At 47.9% G+C, this 21,334-nt stretch overlaps 1 protein-coding gene across 5 annotated transcripts in view; it reads left to right on the forward strand.

The window, feature by feature from the left end:
* Positions 1-472: 472 nt before the first annotated feature.
* The window catches only part of caskin1 (CASK interacting protein 1), a 92,822-nt gene continuing 71,960 nt past the window's right edge, over positions 473-21,334 (forward strand). For all 5 annotated transcript variants that reach the window (XM_061846539.1, XM_061846541.1, XM_061846542.1 and 2 more), the window contains exon 1: positions 473-1,202. In XM_061846539.1, coding sequence (XP_061702523.1) covers positions 1,109-1,202 — 94 coding nt within the window. In that variant the 5' untranslated portion in view covers positions 473-1,108. The remainder of the gene's footprint in view (positions 1,203-21,334) is intronic.

Below are 21,334 nucleotides of genomic sequence, written 5' to 3' on the forward strand. Positions count from 1 at the left end.
AGGAAAAGCAACTCCGACAATGGATGGATGGATGGATGTGTCCCTTCTATTTAAGTTATAAATGTTGCATGTTGAAACTCTGAAACATTGACAAGGATTAAGGCCCACTCGTACGTGTGCTGACATAAGACATTAGAAAAGATCTGGATTTCATATCTTGATATAGACTATCATGATACTATTCTTAGCCTGCGTCAAAATGGACATAGAAAAGGAATATTATGTAAGGGTTAAGCAGACAAACGAAGGACATTTGGAATTGGTGCTGGCATCATAGGCCTGATGAGCATCCCTCCGGTTCACCACTGGCACATGGAGAAGACGTAACAGAATACAGACGGGTTTGGAAAAGAGAGCACATTAGCGCCACGAGCTGGCCCATCTGGAGGGTGCGTGGAACCCCCCCCCCGCCCCCAACACACTCCCACATCCTCCCTCCCGCTCTCTTCTTTTTCTCTCACTACTCCTGCCCCCACGCGGGGGAAATCATGACCAAATCCAAAGCGAGCGCGCACTCGCAACGATGGTTGCAGCCGCCTTGGCCCCTGTTTACGACCGAGAGCGCGAGAGCGCCGCTTGACGCGGACCTGTTTTCGCGTACTTCCACGGCTGAGCCGCTGTGATCCAGTATATTTGCTATATATACACGTCGTTTCAGGTGCCCGGTGAAACACAACGCGTTTTTTTTTAACAGTCGGAGAATCTTTTTTTTAGGAGAGCCTTCCGCCGCCTACTCCATTGGGGCCCGAAGAAGTCGCGGAGCTTCCACATCCCGAAGGCAGCGAGCTTGAGAGAGGCCAGCGGCTCCCAGTGTAGCCCGCATCTGTCGGTGCTGCACCTAGCAAGGTGGGGTGGGGGCGTGGGGGTACGATAGCATCCCTCTATCCCTGCGTACCCCTCCCTCTCCCCCTTATTCTGCCTCTCTCATACCATCATACACCAAAGCTACGGGGGTCTCGTCCAGCCGGGGACCAAGAAAGGGGGAGAAGGAGGAGGCGGAGGGACGGGGACTGAGGCTAGTTGTGGCGCTCTCTCCGCGTGGGAAGGCCGGCCCGAAGCGCCCCTCTGTCGGAGGATGTTGGAGGAGTAGTGCGTCTCAGAGCGGAAGATGGGGAAGGACCAGGAGCTGCTGCAGGCGGTGAAGACCGAGGACCTGCTCACCGTGCAGAAGCTGCTGCAAAGGCCCCGGCCAGGGAAAGCAAGTAAGGCATTCAATTCTAACCCCGCCACGCAATCATCTAATTGAGAGGCTCGAGAATGTTACAAGATTGACAGTGCGGGTTTTTCTACAAGGTGTGTTTTATCAGTAGGATATGGGGGTGTATGCATCACCGTGGTGAGCGTGGAGACCAAGAATGGGAACGTAATGCAGCAGAAATGGGTTGGGTGGGGGTGCACGGGATTGTTTTGACCCAGGTCTCCCAAATGACAGCTTTACTCTTTTGACTCTGGCTTTGTTGTGCATCATTAAATGTAGATGCACATTTTGCTTCCTGTATGACTCTGCCCCATGTTGATTATTTTCAACTAGAGCACTTAAGCATCCAACAATATTCCACATCCACATCCCACTCTCATGTGTGGGCACTGGGCAACAAACCGCCTTGCTGGAGAGAGAGAGGATATATGGTAGATGAGTGATACCCAGCCAATCTCCCATGGCAGATTGGAATGCGTTGAGAGATCATCAGGTGTCCCCTTGGAAATGATCCATTTTCAGTCAGGTGATCTGAGAGTCAACAAATGACAACAAATAGTGTATATTTGTTCCTCTATCTATGACAGTGAGGTATAATGACAGACAGAAGAAGGAAATTCTGTTCCGCTAGATGGCAGAAGGTACATAGCTACCTGTGCATCCGCTTTTTGTGATCATTTTATTTGGTGGTGACATTTTTTTAACAATGTAAAATGTGACCCTTAATTCTACAAAGGCTGGAAAACACTTACTGTAAGTAGATCATTCTGTTGAGGCAATTACTATATTTCATTGTCTGATACAGTTATCTAAACTCAGGCAGTGATTTTGCTTAACAGTGCCTGATCATGTTTAACAATTATATTCAGACGTCATAAGTATTATTCACCACTCTTCACTGTATTTAATTGCTGCAGTCAGTGATATTTGATCTAAATGCTCACATCAAATGCTCCATAAAGCAGATGATTTCAACTAATTGTATTCAGTCTAAACATGTGAATGCTGACACCAATATGCATACTTCTGTTTTTCCAAAACAGAAAATGCAAAATATGAGGGATGGACCTTGCAATTACTAGAATGTTGCTTATAGCATCCACTTGAGGTAGGTGGTTTGGATGGTGGGGGGTGTCATACTTCCGTTGGTGGTGGGGATTATTGTGACGTGCTGTGATGTATTAACTCACGGTATAGTCCTTTTTCCATCTGTGACATTTTGACTTCACATAGACATCTCACGGCATTGAAAAAAAATACGTTATGTTAACAAAGAGTTGTTCCTGAATAAAATAGAGCCAGGAGAATATCCTTTCTGAGTCACTCATTCTTAACAATCACAAGATGTTTTTCATTATTCCGGCTAATTGGGCTTTTGCATAATAGATGCAAGCCTGCAGAGAAGTGTGTATCAAGGAGAGAACCTCACTTTTTCATTATAAATAATAAACCAGCTTCTCATGGTAATTTTCTCTCAACTGTTTATGTCCAGTCTGGATCATGTAATTAAGACCACTATGAACAGAGTCTATTAATGAAAAATTTACAAAAGTATCACAAGCATTAATCGATCTCTCACCAACGAGAATGATGCTGTCCCTTGTCGAGACTGGTGCAAAAGTTACCAAGCAGATTTAATAGTGGAGAATTGTTGTTGAACCTTTACTGAAATTGTTTTAGCACATAGAGATGAATGCAGGTGGCAGCAGGTTTCAGCAGAGAATTTGTAGGAAATGTTGTTTAGACATTTGTCATTCAATAAAGCCAAAATGCAACTCATCCTCAAACCCGGGAGTAAATGATGTCACAGTTTTACATGATGAAGCTTTAAGATATCGGAGGTTCCATGAAAACAATGTTTTTAGATGACATAATTATTAATGATGAAGATTTGATTTTCATTTGTGATGAAAACCCTTTCACATTTTACTATTGTTGTTCCACAGTGGCTGAATGCCCACTTCTCTGGCAAATGGGCGGGTCGTTATTGTCACGTCCCATCGGAACGAGAGGTAGGACCCAAATGCAGGAACTCGGAAGACGCAAGGTAGTTCAAGAAGAGACACGTTTATTGTCCGCAGAGGTCGGGGATCGAGCAGGTAGTCCGGTGCAGCAGCGGTAGTTGTGACGTCGGGCGAAGACAACAGATGAGCGGACAGGCAGGAGTCGGTACACGGGGAACCAATCAACGCAGGCAGGAGTGTCAAGGAGTCAGGCTTACAGGGTTGGTCGGAGAACGGACGAAGGTCGGTACACACAGGTTCAGTCAGGAATACGAGGGTGCTGGAACGGGACATAAAGCTCAACGAACTGGCGCAGGACCAGTCGTCACCGGGTCCTATATATGCGGGGGATGATCAGGCCGCATGAGGCACAGGTGTGTGCCTCCCAATCAGCGCAGCCGCACAGCTCGTGCTGAAGCGGCAGGATCATGACAGTACCCCCCCCTCAAAGGCACGGCTCCCAGACGTGCCTAAATGAAAAAAAAACAGACACTAATAACAGGCAGGGGTGGGCGGAAGAGGGTCCGGAGGAGGGCACGCCCCCCCCCGAACCCCAGACTGGTGGCCATCCAGGCCACCAAACACGAGGCATCCGGGTGGACAGGTCAGGAGGACGACCCGGACGCCAAGCACCAGGGTCCCCACGGGGCCATTCGGGCGGACGACCTCTGTGAGGAACAAAACTGCGAAGCAGGAACCAGAACAAGGCAGGCCACTGCTCCGGACGAGAACCTCCCACGCCGTCGTTGCACGACGACCAGGGATTTGTACCCAACGAGGCCAGGTCCTGAAGTGGCTGGGCGAACTCAGGAGCGAAGATGATGATGGAGAGCAGGACCAGAACCATGACTGCCACCCCGAAGTCTCTCCAGCTCCTGGGTGGCTCCACAGAACTCCCCAGCGCCTGCTGGACAGGGACGTGAGAAGGCGGCGGCGCCAGTACCGCCCCCTCCTGGACAGGAACGTGAGAAGGCGGCGCCAGTACCGCCCCCTCCTGGACAGCAACTTGAGAAGGCGACCCCGTCGCCGCCCCCTCCTGGACAGCAACCTGAGAAGGCAGCGACCCCGTCGCCGCCCCCTCCTGGACAGCAACTTGAGAAGGCGGCGCTGTCGCCGCCCCCTCCTGGACAGCAACGTGAGAAGGCGGCGCCAGTACCGCCCCCTCCTGGACAGCAACGTGAGAAGGCGGCGCCAGTACCCCCCCCTCCTGGACAGGAACGTGAGAAGGCGGCAGCAGCATCACCAACTCCACCTCCTCCTGGACGGGAGCGTGAGGCGGCTGGGGAACTGTCACCACCTCCTGGACAGGAACGTGAGGGCGTGCCCGTCGGCGACAGAGCAGGAACGGGGAGCGGCTGCGGGCCGGTCGCCGACAGAGCAGGAACGTGGAGCGGCCGCGGGCCGGTCGCCGACAGAGCAGGAACGGGGAACGTCCGTGGGCCGGTCGCCGACAGAGCAGGAACGGGGAACGTCCGCGGGCCGGTCGCCACTGCCACTCCAGAGCACGGACGAGAAGTGGCTGTGGAGACGTCGCCACCTCCTGGACAGCAACGTGAGGCGGCGTCGGGTCGGTCCCCACTGCCACGTGAGCTTGCACTGCATCCGTTGAAACGGCAACGTGGGCGTGGCGCGGTGGCGAATCCGTTTCCAGGGCAACGTGAACCTGAGTAGGCGGGGAGTCAGTCGAAACTGACACGTGGGCGTGTCTCGGGAGCGGGTCAGTTCCAACTGCCGCGTGAGCTCTGCTCGGAACCGCCAAAACCTCGACGTGGGAATGGCGAGGAGGCGGGTCAGTCTCCACAGCTACGTGCACTTGGCGAGGTGGAGAGTCTGTTCCCACTGTGGCGTGCACTTGGCAAGGGAGCGGGTCGGTTTCCACGGCAACGTGAACCTGAGTCAGCAGCGAGTCCGTCGCCGTTGCGACGTCAGCGTAGCTCGGCTGGATCGCCAATCCTTGCCAGACCTGGGCCGTGAGAGCCGCCAATTCCACGCTCTGCCGCTCAATCTCCGCCCGCAGTTCGCGGCAGAACACCTCGGGATTTGGCGACTCCTCCTCCCTCTGGGCTGGAAGCTTCGCCACCTGCTGCGGGTCTGCCGGTCTCACCGTTGCCGGCGAGGAGTGGGAGGACGGTGTCTTCGTTGCCGCGCAGCAAGAGACACCAGGGAGCGCCCGGCCGGGGCGTCTCCTCTGTCCGCCACGCGGAGGTCCCGGGTAGATGGCCAATCGGGTTCCCTCGTACCGATTAGTGTACTTGGATCTACCGGGCGAAGTCGCTCGGGTGCTGGAAACGCGGGGAGGCGGCGCAAACTGACTGGGGTGAAAGATCGGACTAGCAGATTCATATTCAAATTCGTCGGAGTCGTACTCAGGCAGCCGGTCATACAAATCGTGGTCCTCCTCATATTCCGAAAAGTCAGAGTCCAGAAGAATATGAGGAGCCGGACGGGTCGTGTTCGGGACGTATTCATACCTCGCTGGCGGAGCGTAAGACACGGAAGTGGAGGACATCAGGGAGCCTACCCGGATTGGGCAGGCTTGGTCCTCTGGCAGACGGTCTACCTTGCGTCGGTCCCGGCGACGCCGGGTCTTTCCTGCTGGGTCCTGTGAAGGCCAGTTCGTTCTGTCACGTACCATCGGAACGAGAGGTAGGACCCAAATGCAGGAACTCGGAAGACGCAAGGTAGTTCAAGAAGAGACACGTTTATTGTACGCAGAGGTCGGGGATCGAGCAGGTAGTCCGGTGCAGCGGCGGTAGTTGTGACGTCGGGCGAAGACAACAGATGAGCGGACAGGCAGGAGTCGGTACACGTGGAACCAATCAACGCAGGCAGGAGTGTCAAGGAGTCAGGCTTACGGGGTTGGTCGGAGAACGGACGAAGGTCGGTACACACAGGTTCAGTCAGGAATACGAGGGTGCTGGAACGGGACATAAAGCTCAACGAACTGGCGCAGGACCAGTCGTCACCGGGTCCTATATATGCGGGGGATGATCAGGCCGCATGAGGCACAGGTGTGTGCCTCCCAATCAGCGCAGCCACACAGCTCGTGCTGAAGCGGCAGGATCATGACAGTTATGTTCTCTATGAGTGGCCTGCCAGGAGTCCCGATTGAACAAACTTTCACTAATTTCTTTGGGGCTCGTTAAAGCAGCAAGTCTGCTGTACCAAGCCAAAGAATTTGGAAGAACTTGAAGGGTCAAATCATATAGAAGAAGTTATGTATTCCATCCCATAAGGGTTCCAAGTAAAATCAGTTGACATTAATTTTGGGTGTCCACATTAAAAACAAATGAAAAAAAAAAGAAGAACAAAAAACAACTCATGCTCATACTAACTTTTCTTTCATATTCATTTCTCGTAAAAATCCATGTATGATTGAGGAAACAGAAAAAAAGTCAGAAATTTTAGCAGCGATTAAATTTGTATAACAATTCGTGGTTGCCGATTCCGTTCCAGGACAGTATTGGTTTGAACGATATGATCTAAAACAATTTAGTGGCTAGCTCTAGCGCACCTGTAACCCAAGCACTATAGAAAATGTATACATGGATATCGTTTTTAGGATCATTGGAACTGCCTTTGCAGTATTCCGCACCCGTATTCTGGTCTGTCTTTTGCTTAAAAACAACAATAGAAAAACAAACAGGGCACAACCTGGTAGGTAATAACGACAGAGTGGAGCTGAGTGTCTCAGACAAACAAGCGGGGAAGTTTAACGCCAATGCGACATTAACACAGACATGTTTGTCATCTAGGATTAAACATGGAGCTCACAGGACAGCTGTGCGTGTGTGCTGAGTGCGGGGAAGACAGAAACATGACAGTGGTTTGTGATAGTAAGAGATATCGATGCAGGTCGAGAAAACTGTAACGATTTAGGTCTGATGTGTGTAGGTTTGTGTGTGTTGACGGTATGTCCGGCCTGAGTAGGAGCAAATGACTTGCAGCAGGGAAGACCCTCTGCGCACCCCCCCACACTTGGCACCATCTGGAGAGACATGATCAGTTTGCTGCCACTTAGCCTGCCCTCCGCACCATATGAGGTCGTGGCCGTGTGTACCACTTGCATGTGGGACGTGAGGTCAATGTTCGCTGACTGCCCGTTTCAGTGTTTGTACGTCATGGGTTGAAGCTCAATCTTTCTTAATGCCGCTTTCCAGTTATTGACGTGTGTCCGAAATGGTATGACCCGTTCACGCATGGAAGAAACAATTCTGATTCAACCTCTGTTCTCTTCCTTTGTTCCGAGTTACGCTAATGCACGTCGAACCCCCTCGAAAGCACGTCTCTCCCTCTTTTTCGCTCACCCATCTTTGTGTGTTGATATGCGAGGCTGGCAGAGGAGGGGAGCAGATGATTGCATCCACACCACTGCACATTGACAAAGGAACAGGCAAGGCAGAGTGGAAGGATTCACATGCTGTCAGCCAGACTCTGTGCTGTGTTAACTGTGCTCTGGCGGCTACTAAATGTCTTAGGGAGAGAAATAGATGAAATTGCAGGTTTGTGGGTGCCATCTCTATCCACGGGTTGTCCTTTAGTGGTCATAAGAGTAAAATATTACTGCTAGAAACCGATTAGATGCTCTCCACTGGAGACATTTATGTGTAATAGAGAGAGGAATGTTCGGGCACTAACGCAAAGACCAACACGTTCCACTTATCTGACTCAGTGGAATATGCAGGACGTGTCACATTTATCTTAAAATATGCATTAAACTCATTCATCAACTCAACTAATTTTGTCGAACATTTTCTCCAACTCATCATGTTGAATCACGACGCTGGAACGCATACTGATCATATTGATCCAACGGCGTCAACCTTCTGTATTACAAAAAGAAGTGTGAAGGAAATTTTTTAGTATTGTGTATACGTCATTTAAATCTTGTGTTGGTTGCATTAGTTCTGTGCCAATGAAATTGATAGTTTTGATTAGTCTATTTGTTTCACTTCTACAGTGAAAGATGCTCCACTTGAAGTCTGGATTTTTGTAATAAGCAACACAACAGAGTATAATATGTGTACAGTATTGCGTCCATTTAAAGTGTAGCAAATCTTCACGGCCACTTAACTTATTTTGCTGTTGGTATGCTTACTTATCGCGTCCCCAGATGATGAGAATCAGGTTCCAGATTGTGACTAAGGCTCCTGAGGGAGCCTACAAAGGCAGTAAAAAAATGAACTGTCCTTGCTTCTGTTTGTCAGATCTACATTTCCCAAGTTCCCAGATGAGGTCAGAGGGACACCTTCAAGAGCAGGTTATTCCAGCAGTCAATTATTTTCTTTACCGTTGGCAGGGCCACATTCCAAGATAATGGTAGGATTCATCAGTTTTCACTTAAAATTTTCTTTTTCTGGATTTGATTGAATCCTAGGGGTTCAGTGAGTCAGTCTGAGGGACTCGGCGGAAGACAAGAAGCGCCGTGTGTGCGTGTGTCCATCCATAAAAGCCTTTTCACGCTGCATTTAGCGGGACAGCGTGCCATCGATGAACCCATTAATTGCGAATGTGCTGTGAAGACGTGATGAGGCGACACTGTGACGGGTCACGTAGCGACGCTCAGTGTGAGCGTTTGTTGTCCCGGCACCACGCCTCGAATTGAGAGCTGTGTCACTGTCGTGTCAGACAGTGTATCCAATGCGAGAGGGGCTGGCAAAGTTGCACAACTATGTCCAAATATGGTAAAACCTGCACTAGATATAATTAAGTAAACAATCATTTTTGACAATTTTAGACATGAAAAAAAAAATAAAACAGACTTTGCTGTCAAACTCATTTGATAGTGGCACTTGTCAAAGTAACAGGCTAAAGCAAAATACACTAAATTCATGTTCTTTATTCTTTGTTATTTCAACAGTGATTTTGTCAGCAACTGGCGCACAGTTCATTTTATGCACAATTAAAATATAAATCTCTTTTGAATTGGAAATTAACCACTCAGTCACCATCTCTCCTACTGAATCTGTTGAGAGCAACAGTCCATACAAAGAAAAAAGGTTGGTCAACTGTGCACCGTGCTCAGTGTAAAGGTGCCCTAAGAGTGTTTCAGGAGCATAAGAAATTATTTTCTCTAATGTGTTTCCCACCACAGAGTTCTGATTGTAAAGCAGTTGAGAATTTCTGGGATGTGCTTAATATAGCTGTTCAATTCTGGCATTGCCAAGATAATACATTGGAACCTCTTTGACACTCCATAGCTGCAAAAGAATGCTGCCAAATCAAAGGTAAAGACACTCCAATACAAGTGCGTGATAGTTTTTTTTTATTGCTCATGGAAGCTATTTTGCCATTCTGCCTTTTATAGTATGAGAAATTAGAATATTAAAGTGTTGGCGGGCTACATGTCTGAGTTTACTCCTGACTTCCTCCATGATTAAATTACACAACAGATGGGTCGAGGGGGAGAGAGATGGTTTATAAATTGGCTTTGATGAAAATACGGAATGGCAAGAGCAGTCACACAAAAGAAAGCATAAAAAATGAGTGACATACATATGTTGACATCTAAATAGATGTTTTAAGTGACGGGAGTGTGACTGATTAGATGACTGGCAAGGAAAATCTGAAATGGATGAAAGAGGGAACACGCTGATGTAACAGATGGCATAGCTAAACGGCATCCTTTCCACCTCTCTGTTCTTCCATTACCCGACTACTGTGCACACTGTGCAAGATTCTATGTCTCCTTTGCAAACACTTACTCATCTGCACAATGCACTCCACCAAAAATAACATCCTAGTTTAATGGGTCACTGGCAGGTTCAAGGAGAAGAAAAGCACAGGAGAGATGATGAAATTGAAAAAATGAAGGGAAATAAAACACTCCATGTTCCAGAGTGCCTCCATCAAACCTTCATTAATTGTACAAGTACCAAGTACTTTGTACAAGTAACACTTGAACGTTGATAATTAAGGAAAATAATGTTTGTATTACAATTTAAAATAAGTAAAAGTATTTGCAAGCAGTCTTTGAAGGAAACATCCATTTTTGAAACTACTCAATATAGTAGTGTTAATAACATGTCTGTGACATAGAGAATCAAGGATAAATAATTACTGAACCATTCACACCCTATATTTGTCATCCCGCTGAAATCAGCACTGTCTTCTGTATATCCTACCAAATATACTGCAATGGTGAGTGCAGCTTCAGCTAAAATGACAATAGAGTGGGTAGCTAGAGGTGGCCTCATTCCAAGGTAGTTTGCAGTTCTCAGAAAAAAACAATTTTCGTCATATGTCAAAAGTGGATGGCACAGTGCACAAATGCTCAGCACATCTGCCTCACAGTTCTGGGGTTTCATGTTTGGGTCCATCCTCGCCTGCGTGGAGTATGCATATTCTCCCCGTGTCTCAGTGGGTTTTCTCCAACTACTCCGGTTTCCTACCACATCCCAAAACGTGCATGGTAGGTTGGTTTAAGACTTTTGACAAGTTTTAAGAAGTGTAATAATTGGGGGACAAGTATTAGTAATGGTCTGGTATCATCCACAGTATGCTAGACTGCAAGTCTAGGCTCTAAAAAGAAAAGAGGTCCAGTTTAGGAAATGTCTTAAGCCAATGTCTGGCACATAACAATCCTTGACATGCAACAAATGCGTTTTAACGTGTTTCTATGTAAGTGACCGTTGTATACTTGATTCTAAATACCACATTTCCAGGACACCATTAAATATTATTTTTCCCTTGATTGGATTTTTTTTCCATTACTTTGCCATTTCCTGTTATTGCTGTGACTCTTGTGGAAGGTTTTATCCTTGTAAAAGTCGATAAAAGAGCTGGTTCTTTGGAGGACTTCCATCATAAGCACTCGACCAGTTTTACAGGGAAAAATATCCTTCGGTCTGCCCAACAAAAACAGAAATCCATCTCTGCTTGTGTATTTCAAACAGCAGTCCTATGCTTCATTATAATGTTCAAAAGGTGGACCCTAAATGTATATAGCAATGTTTGAATCAAGTAATTAATATTCTTGCTTTCCACAATTTTTTGGGAGGATTATTTCGTCTTAACTTTTGAGAGTATGTTTGCAAACATCCAGTGTCCAGTTGTGTATTTGGTAGCTTTGCCTCCACTGGGCTCTTAACCAGACTTCATCCACTTCTTCATGCCACCACTGTCATGTGAGATATACAGAAACCATCAATACTATACAAAAATGCTTCATAAATGCACTACCATGCCAAACACATCTGGAGTAGTTTAAAATCAATATTGTAATAAAAATGACAACAATGTAAACAATTTAAATAAAATACATCATACTCCAGATATGCATTGTACTAATTATGAGATGCAATCAACTGTACAAATTGCTGCAGATATGATTTGCTAGTCGAAATTAGCTGTAACCAGTTTATCTCTGACTATCCAATCAGAGGACGGAAAGATGCTGTTGCCTTTGAGGAGCAGCTCATTAATTCTGAACCCCCTCACTAGATTTGATACTCATTGCAGCACATAGACGCGGTAATCTGATTGAAAACAAATGTCCACATAGACGACTGGAAAAAGCTCAACCAGTAGAAATGCTGTGGAATGAAGAGACTAGCCTGCTGGGAATAAATGATTACAATTTGATGGACCAAATATTGGAATTTAGGTGGTAGACTTTGGTCAGAGTCTTTGGTTGCGTTCATGCCAACAGAAAAGGCCTGCTGGCTTTACTGCAAACAACTAATGATAACACGTTTCTTTGGCCGTGAGTATCTCATTCTTTGATGGAGCTTGCAAAACAATATACTTCGTTGCTTATGGACACAAAATTCCAACCAAGATGAAAAGTTAATAGAGAATATTTACAGTTGAAAGCACAAGGAATCAGCGCACTTGTTTATGTGATTTAATTATTTTTACAGTGTCGTCACTAATTGCTGAAAATACCTAGTACAGCATTTTAAGTCTTTCTTGCAGGTTTTATGCATGGACGCAACACAATAAATCGCTGTCATAAACATCCATCTGTAGCGCCGGAGAAAAGGAGTCGGAGGCGGAGTGTCGGACACAGGAACAGAACTTGGTTTATTGTTCGACATCAAAACACTACTCGCATAACGGCGGGAACTCTGTTAACCTTTACTCCGGAAGTGCAACAACAAAAACAGTCCGTGCGGAACCCCGCACCCCAACTCGAGGTCCCGCGGGTGAATTATGTAAACACCACACAAGCCCCCCCCAGAATTCACCCATAGTCAAAATCCTTGTGCCGTGGAGGGATGACGACCCGACCCTGGCGGGTGTGCACTGTAGGGGCCGAAGGGGGCGGGGCCGCACTGTCCATTGAGTCACGGGACAAGGGCCCAGGCGGGGTCAAGGGCACCCCGGCAGGCGCAGGGGCACAGGGCAAAGGGGGACGACCCCGGCGCGGGGGGAGGGCCAACCCCAAAGGGTGGGAAATGTCCAGGTGCGCGGGTTTGACCCTGTCCACGGAAACAGTCTCGGGTCCGCCGCCAATGTCCACGAGCAGGCTCTTATCCCAGTGCTCCTGGACCCTGAACGGCCCGTCGTATGGGGGGCGGAGAGGTCCACGGTGGGTGTCATGACGAACAAACACAAAATCCGCAGAGCGCAGGTGACGGGGCAGCCGGGCAGCTGGGGTGCCATGTTGCGACGTGGGAACCGGCGCGAACCCTTTTGCGGCCTCCAGCAGGGAGGACCGTTGCCTGGCTGCGGACCAGGGCGCTGTGGCGTCCGGGATGAATTCGCCGGGGAACCGCAGTGGCTGGCCGTAGACGAGTTCGGCGGATGAGGACAACAGGTCCTCCTTCGGGGCGCACCTGAGGCCGAGCATGACCCACGGGAGCTTATCCAACCAGTTGCCTTCCGTCAAGCCGGCACGCAGGGCTGCTTTCATGGAGCGGTGGAACCGCTCACAAAGACCGTTCGCCTGGGGGTGATAGGCGGTAGTGTGGTGCAGCTTGACGCCCAAACTCTCAGCGACTGCGTTCCAGAGTTCAGAGGTAAACTGAGGGCCACGATCTGAGGAAAGGTCGCACGGGGTCCCGAAGCGTGCAACCCACGTGCCGATGAACGCCCGGGCCACGTCTGACGACGTTGTCGAGGAGAGGGGAACGGCTTCGGGCCAGCGGGTCGTCCTGTCCACCATGGTGAGCAAGTAGGTGAATCCGTGCGAGGGAGGAAGTGGACCTACCAAGTCGACGTTGACGTGGTCAAACCTCCTCTCGGGGGCAGCGAAGGGGTCCAAGGGAGCTTTTGTGTGGTGATGCACCTTAGCCCGCTGACAGGCCACGCACGAGTCGACCCAGGCCTGCACATCTTTCTTGAGACCGCGCCACACGAACTTCTGGGCCACCAGCCTCATGGACGGTTTCCTTCCGGGGTGGGAGAGGTTCTGGACCGCCTCGAAAACAGCTCTTCGCCAGTTTGCAGGGACCAGCGGTCGAGGCTGGTCAGCCGAGAGGTCGCACAGCAACCTGACGCCCGAGTCACCAACCGCGACTTCCTCCAGGCGCAAACCCGTGTCAGAAGTCTTGAGGGCCTGCACCCCGTGGTCCGAGGCCTGGTCTGCGCTCATGTGGGAGTAGTCGAGACCCAGATGCACAATGCCGACGATCGCCCTGGAGAGGCAGTCCGTGACCACATTGGATTTGCCGGCGATGTGTTGGATGTCCGTAGTGTACTCAGAGATGAACGACAGTTGGCGTTGCTGGCGACAGGGGCCCCGTGGGTCGGTTGGGCCAGCATAGCGGCACGACTCAGCGCGACGTTCGTAGCCTCGAAGGCTTCCATCCTCTCGGCCGTCCATTCAACGTCCCGGTTGGGGGCCTTGTCTTTAAGAGCCTCATAGACCGGGTGCATGATGTGGGCCGCCCGGCGGATGAACCGGTGGTAGAAAGTCACCATCCCCAGGAACTCCCGGAGGCCCCGAGCCGAGCGAGGTCGGGGAGAAGCGGAGACGGCCTCCACCTTTGCCGGAAGGGGGGCGGCGCCGTTCTTGTCTATGAGGCGCCCGAGGAACTGGATAGGGGGCACCCCGAAAACACACTTCGCCGGTTTGATGATCAGGCCATGATGCTCAAGTCTTGCGAAGAGGTCGCGGAGGTGCATCAGATGTTCATCCTCCGAGGAGCTGGCGACGAGGATGTCATCCAAATAGACGAACACAAATGGCAAGTCCCTGAGCACAGAATCCATTAAACGCGGTAGTCACCACACGGTCGCCACCCACCACTCGGTTTAGGGATGATGTGTAGTGGCGAGGCCCACGGACTATCCGAGCGGCGGACGATGCCCAGACACTCCATGTTGGCAAACTCGGACTTAGCGACTGCTAGCTTCTCGGGGTAAAGCCGTCGGGCCCTTGCGTGAATCGGGGGGCCCTTGGTCTCAATGTGGTGCTCGACCCCATGTTTAGTCGTGGCAGAGGAGAAAGTGGGCCGTGTCAAGCCAGGGAACTCCCCAAGGAGGAGTTGGTACTTGGTGCCGTCCGAGAGCGAACTGGAGAGACCGCCATAAGTCGCCTCATTGCGGACGCAGGTGACCGTGGAAAAAGTCAGTGCATCCACCAGACGGCCCCTCTTAAAATCCACCAGCAGCCCGTGGGCACAAAAAAAATCAGTGCCGAGGAGAGGTAATGAGACATCGGGAGTGACAAAGTCCCATGTGAAGCGCTGACTCCCGAAACACAAGTCCACAGTCCTCATGGCATAAGAGAGGATAGGGGAGCCATTAGCGGACAGTAGGGGTGGCCCATGAGTCCCGCCAGCGGTGTCCTCCGCAGTGGCCGTCAGGACGCTCCTCTGGGCGCCGGTGTCGCAAAGGAATTTGCACCTGGAAAGGTTGTCCTTGACGAACAGCAGCCGGCTCTTCGCGCCCACGCTCACGGCCGCAGCGAAGCGTGGGCTTTGGCGTTTCCCGACGTGTCGTAGTTGCAAGGGGCGTGGCACCTCTTCGCTTTCGCACCGAAACGGGCATGGAAGTAGCACAAGCCTGTGCCAGCACGGCCGTCGGTGGCGATGGGGCCCCTGCTGGATGCCACCCCCGCGCCCGGAGGCGAGTAACTGCGCGTCGCGGCCAGCGTCTCAGGGGAGAAGCGCTGGGTTGCCAGGAAGAAACGGTCGGCCTCCTCGGCAAGGGCCCGGGGCTCAGTGACAGTACTGTTCGCGAGCGCCGTCTGAACATGCGGTGGCATATGCCTGAGAAACAGTTCCATGAAAATGAAATTGGGCTCTTCCGTGCCCAGCAAGTTTAGCATCATTTCCATGAGTTCGGAAGGTTTGCTGTCCCCCAGTCCATTAATAGCCAACAGACGTCGGGCACGCTCCGGCCGTGAAAGCTCAAAAACCTTGAGAAGGTGAGCCTTGATCCCAACATACTTATCTTGGGCCGGGGGAGAGGTGATGAAGTTCACTGCTCTGGCCGCCGTTGAGCTCCCGAGTGCTGAGACAACGTGGTAGTAACGTGTGGAATCATCTGAGATCCCGCGGAGGGCGAACTGAACCTCCGTCTGTGCGAACCACGCTGCCGCGGACGTCTCCCAAAACTCCGGCAATTTGAGGATGGCGGTTGCCATGTTCGTTTCAGTCTCGAAAACGCCGGGACTGACGTCGGGGTCACCAGTGTAGCGCTGGAGGCGGTGTGTCGGACACATGGAACAGAACTTGCTTTATTGTTCGACATCAAAACACTACTCGCATAACGGCGGGAACTCTGTTCACCTTTACTCCGGAAGCGCAACAACAAAAACAGTCTGTGCGGAACCCCGCACCCCAACTCGAGGTCCCGCGGGTGAATTATGTAAACACCACTTATCCATCTATTTTTGGAGCCGCTTATCCTCACAAGAGTCACAGGAGTGCCAGAGACAATCCCAGCTATCTTTGGGCAAGAGTACACGCTGAATTGGTTGCCAGCCAATCACAAGACACATACAGTACAAACAAACAACGATTGCCACTCACATTCACACCTAAGGTCAATTTAGACTGTCCAATTAATGCCCGTTTTTGGAATGTTGGAGGATACCGGAGTGCCTGGAGAAAACTCACACAGGCACAGGCAGAACATGCAAACTCCACCCAAGTGGGGCTGAGATTTGAACCCCTGTCCTCACAAATGTGAGGCAGTTGCTGTAACCAATCGTCCACCCTTCCTCCTTATCATAAACATACCGTATGAAATCTAAGCACAATCTATGCGGATGTGATGTGTTTTTTTCTTTTTATCCACTTCCACAATTCATCTGTGTCTTCGTCGGTTAGCTACTTGATTGATGATAAATGGTAAAAAAAAAAAAAAAATTGAGGTATTTAGTTCAACCTGGTGATAAATGTCTCCGCCTTCACCTAAATCATAAATAATTTAACCTAAGTTGTCTGCGGCTCTGAGGATGGCTGTGCATGCTGATTTGGATAAAGACGTGGATCAGACTCAATTTCCAGGAAGCTTGTGCCCTTCTTAAATATGTGCGTAGACTGACTGCTTTAAGATATCCGACCATCTGAATTTAATCCTCAAAGCAGCTGCGACAACCTGGCAATAATGCATTGAAAGCCTGTATCCTCTTTAAGAGAAATGGATAAACGATGATGAAAAATAGACATTATCATTTCGCGACTGTGATTTTGAGCATCACCATCCTGTCTGTCTCTCTGAACTCAAACTTGTCTGTTTGCTTGGATACTGCTCTCTTGCAAGCAAATCTGACTGACGGCAAGAAGTTGAAAGATTGCAAAAACTACATTGTGTATATAGATCACTGACACACAAACAAAGCAATGAAAGGTCAGTGACGTCCCACCTCTCTGTATTTGTAACAAACTGTTACGTTTCTCTTGGGGTGGACAAAGTACAGCCTGTCTACATTAGGCCTGCTGCATTGTTTATGTCGCCATCAGAGCACATCTAGTCATGTGGCAATGAGATAGCGCATCCTTGTTAATATTAGTTTTGTGTCAAGAACAAATGGACTAATTAATTTGCCCTAATATGGACTTGTATTGCTAGAAAATGCATGCGTGCATGCACACAGTCCAGTCCAGTCTGCTACATTTTATTGTTTTAATTATTATTTTGACATGGCCGATCAAAGAGCTTATGTGGGACGAACCCAGTTTCCTCTTAATTTTCTATATTTATCACATGGTTAGCAACTTAATAAAATCTATTTACAAATTACCGTATAAAATTGTTAAAGTTTGACATGAAAAATCTAGGCTGCAAGGGGTCAGCCACAGTGACTCATTTTGCCGGCGAACATTATTCATCGACACTGGCTAGGCATTTACATATACAAATGTCCTTTAATCCATGTACAATATTACATAATTTAATACATGCTCTTTAATCAGTTTTCTTCCAGAAATTTATTTCATTATTGGTTCCATGAGGGCTTCCCATGAAAGGCTATTTGTTTGATTTGAATGTTCTCGTTTGTATTTGGGTTAGGTTTAAGGTTAGCTTCGATAACCATAAACCTAAACCGTTTGTATTCAAATGTGAACTCCTTCAAGGTCTCGGTATTTTTGTTCTGTAAATAAATCCATGGCAGGTTCATTTGTGTCGCCTGAACTTGCTTTCTACCGTCCAAAATAAACATCCGGTCTGGCGGTGGCTTGCCTCCTGGATGGTCTCGTTATCCAGACGAACAAGACCGATGGTGGAACATTAGTGCCTCCCAGAAAAGGGAATAGTGTATCTGACTGCTTTGTTTTGCTATGTGCACGTATCTTACGCTACATACACTTGGTTTGCGTGTGTACAAGACCTTGTAAATATTGTGCTATAAGGATTTTGTATTTGGTAATTAAAGTTGACATTTTGCAAGACAATTGAACCATTAGCTGGTTCCAAGCATGTACAGTACATTCCATATGTGAAACCAAGAGCACTGGCTCTTCAGTTAACAAATCTCTTTTGATCACAGCAGTAGGTGTGTTTTACGAAGTCACATTGTTGTTTGAAGCCAGTCAGCCAATAGCGGTGAAGCAGAGGGGTCCCTGAGCCAATGAACATCATTGTTTATGTTCTGGCTGATGTGCTAGTTGTGTACAGCTGTGCAACACATGCAGAACATGCAGTTTTGGCTGTGATTGTCGTTGCATACAGCGTGCCTATGTTATGAGTTGATGCCAAACTTTCCTCTTTTACCTGCTCTCTCTTGTACTCAGTTTTCATCGTAGTTCCTCTTATAGCATTTGAGAGTGTTGATTTACTCATTTACACAGAGGACTAGGTGTCTCTTAGGGGAATGTTGTTAATTGGGTGAGGGGATTGGAGGGTTTGAAGGTGAAAATGCAAAAAAAACAAGTAAGAACCAAGAAAGGCTAGACAAAGGCACAGTGGGTGGAGGCAACATACAGTACATTCTCTTTCATTTGTATAGTGTTTGGTTACATACAGCGGTTTAACACAATCTGCTCATTCACCTAGTTATGATGGACTGTCAGGAGTAACTAGGGATTGAATAGCTGGCTCAACAATACTTCTTCAGTCACGAAACAAGCCACATATAGGTGATCGAAACAAACGTGGGCAAACACGACATTACAGAGGGAGCACAGTTGGAATGCTAATCGCACTTTTCCCCAATTTTAAAAGAGAACCCAGTTTTCTCAACATGTACAATATGTATCACACTTTTGTCAAGTTTACCTATAAATCAAGAAGTATAACACAATGTCTACACTCCATTGCCTTTCCTGGAAACATAAAGCCGTTTTATGGGCTCGCCATCTCGTGCAAGCGAACCAGCCCTCACCCCACTCTTCATACTGCTGGACCAATGGGTTGTTTTCATGTGACGTCATCCGTTGTGCTGCCTCAAACGGCAGCCATTTTTTATTCCTAAGCTCCGTTACTCATACAGAGGCAAGGTGGACGACATGTTTCTAACTGCATTTATTGACAACGCGACCGACAGCACATCAAGCCAAGACTGACTATTAGGCTACCTGTGATGCACAGATCATGGGACTCAGGACTGCGTCACAGAGGTGCAGTATTGTGCCCTTAGATCTTTTACTGTGTGACAAAAATCACTTACCTGTGTGCTAACACAGAAAACGAAAGGCGGTGGAATATTTTTTTTTTAATATCGAGGGAAACTCCATTTATTCCATTTTTTTCAAAAAGTAAAACTTGTATAGTAGTTCACCACAAGCAAAGCCAAATGTTTACCATTTGTTTAAAATTTGATGACAATGGCAGAAAGACAAAAGAATGCACAAATCCAGTATTTCACATAATTCTCAAATCTTTCAAGTGACTAACAAAAAAACAATCATAACTGTAATAGTGGCCTTTTGAAAAGAGTATCGATTAAGCTTGTTAGCTCGGCGACACATCAGCATGATGGAGGTTGAGACTGGGCAGCGTGAAAGCAGTGTCGGGCAATCGTCCACAAAGCCAAGTCTCCGTGAAGCACAGAGCCGCAGAATGTCCAAAGTCTTACGTTGGAAGCGTTAGACGATGTCCCCGCTTAAACAGCCAGACTTGTGTACCAGATCGCGAGGCTTTGAAGAGCACACCGAGTAGTAACCCTGGAAAAGCTTCAGTGAATTAAGCGAGAGTTGTCAAAATAAAGTAAGAAGTAAAGTCAGAAGAAGGCTTTCTGATGTTTAACAAGTCCTCTCTTGTGTACTTGAGTCCCGAGAAGCCCGTGAAACACAAAAACACAACAGGAACGGAGAGCATTCCGGAGACGTCCACACGCGTTAGGTAGAGAGGTTAAATAGCAGTGCGCAGTGGTGTATGCGTAATTCAGCAAAAAATGTGACGTCAGTGAAAACAACCCATTGTAAGCTCATCTTTTGTCACATCGTCTCTTCCTCCGCCTCTGCTTGCGTCTTCTAGCAGAAATAGAGCCCTAGTTGATCATCTGATCATCTGAACGATAAAAGCATTTAGATTCCGTTTTAGTAGACTAGAACTCGAGACCCTTGGTCATTGCAGCTGTCAATTTATTGGCTCCACTCATGTGATTGTAGACCAACAATAAAAAGGTGTTTTTCCACAATATGGTACCTTTAAAGGAGACATCATGTTATTTTGACACAATTTAAAACAGCTCTCCACTGTCTCTCGCATGCTATTTGCTTCCCCGCAAATAAGAAATTGTTAGAATATTTTATCTTTATATAAATTATTACTTAATGAGAAAGATATGAATGCAAAGATGAAAGCATCTTGTGCTTATCCATGAAGGCAGCATAGCTTCACTTACGACTGTGTGCTGTTGTGAACAGGAATATGTCCGGTTGTGTGAAAATTGTTCATGCAAATATTCCACTCATCGCCGCGGGATGTAGCCACATTCTTTGTCTTTCAAAGGTGTGTGTTTCTGTATGGCATTACGTAAAAATCAAACTAATATTGCCCTTACTTTTTCTTTTCGTCATCTCTGTTTGCTGTTTCTTTGAATGTTCGCACTCTGTCTCTCTGTTTCTCTTTTTTCTATTCCCCCCCACATTTCATTCCATCATTTCTGGGCCCAACCTTTCTGACTTCCTGCTATCCTTTTCATCTCTGGATCCATCAGCCGTGCTTTTCATCCTCCCTCTCCGACCCCCTTTGTATGTCATACCTACCGACTCTGCTCACATCATTCGCCCCTCTGGCGTGACTCATAATTATTATAATATTATGCCACGAATACTTATGAACACGCATTCAAAGAACCACTTGCACATCATCAAGTGGCTAAGGTTTTTGTCAGTTTAGAAGACAAAGATTAAAGTGTCTTTAATCTACATTCGGCCCCACGATCCACATGAATGCTAATAAAGAACACTCCCATTGAAGGGCAATCTGAGACTTGAAGTTATGAGTGCTGTGCATGACATAATGAGCATATATGATTGTGCAGTTTAAATTTCTCAATATTTCACAATCCAACAGAACAAAATTCAGAGAAAATGAGAGTCATTTCTACACCAGTGCTAAGGTGAAAAAAAATGCATTATTATTAATAGTGAACATCATCTGTTATCCAGAGAAAACAGTAAAATGGCTCAGTGCAGAGCTGGATTACTACCAAGACAGTGTAAACAGTAGCTACAGACATAAGTACAATCAGGCTGTTGTTCTCAATGTAACTCCACCACACACATGCACATCCACACAAACACTGCTTCAGAGTAACAACCCAATGGTTTCCACAACTTAGGCAATA

Source organism: Syngnathoides biaculeatus, chromosome 16 (assembly GCF_019802595.1).
Source record: "Syngnathoides biaculeatus isolate LvHL_M chromosome 16, ASM1980259v1, whole genome shotgun sequence".
Lineage (NCBI taxonomy): Eukaryota > Metazoa > Chordata > Actinopteri > Syngnathiformes > Syngnathidae > Syngnathoides > Syngnathoides biaculeatus.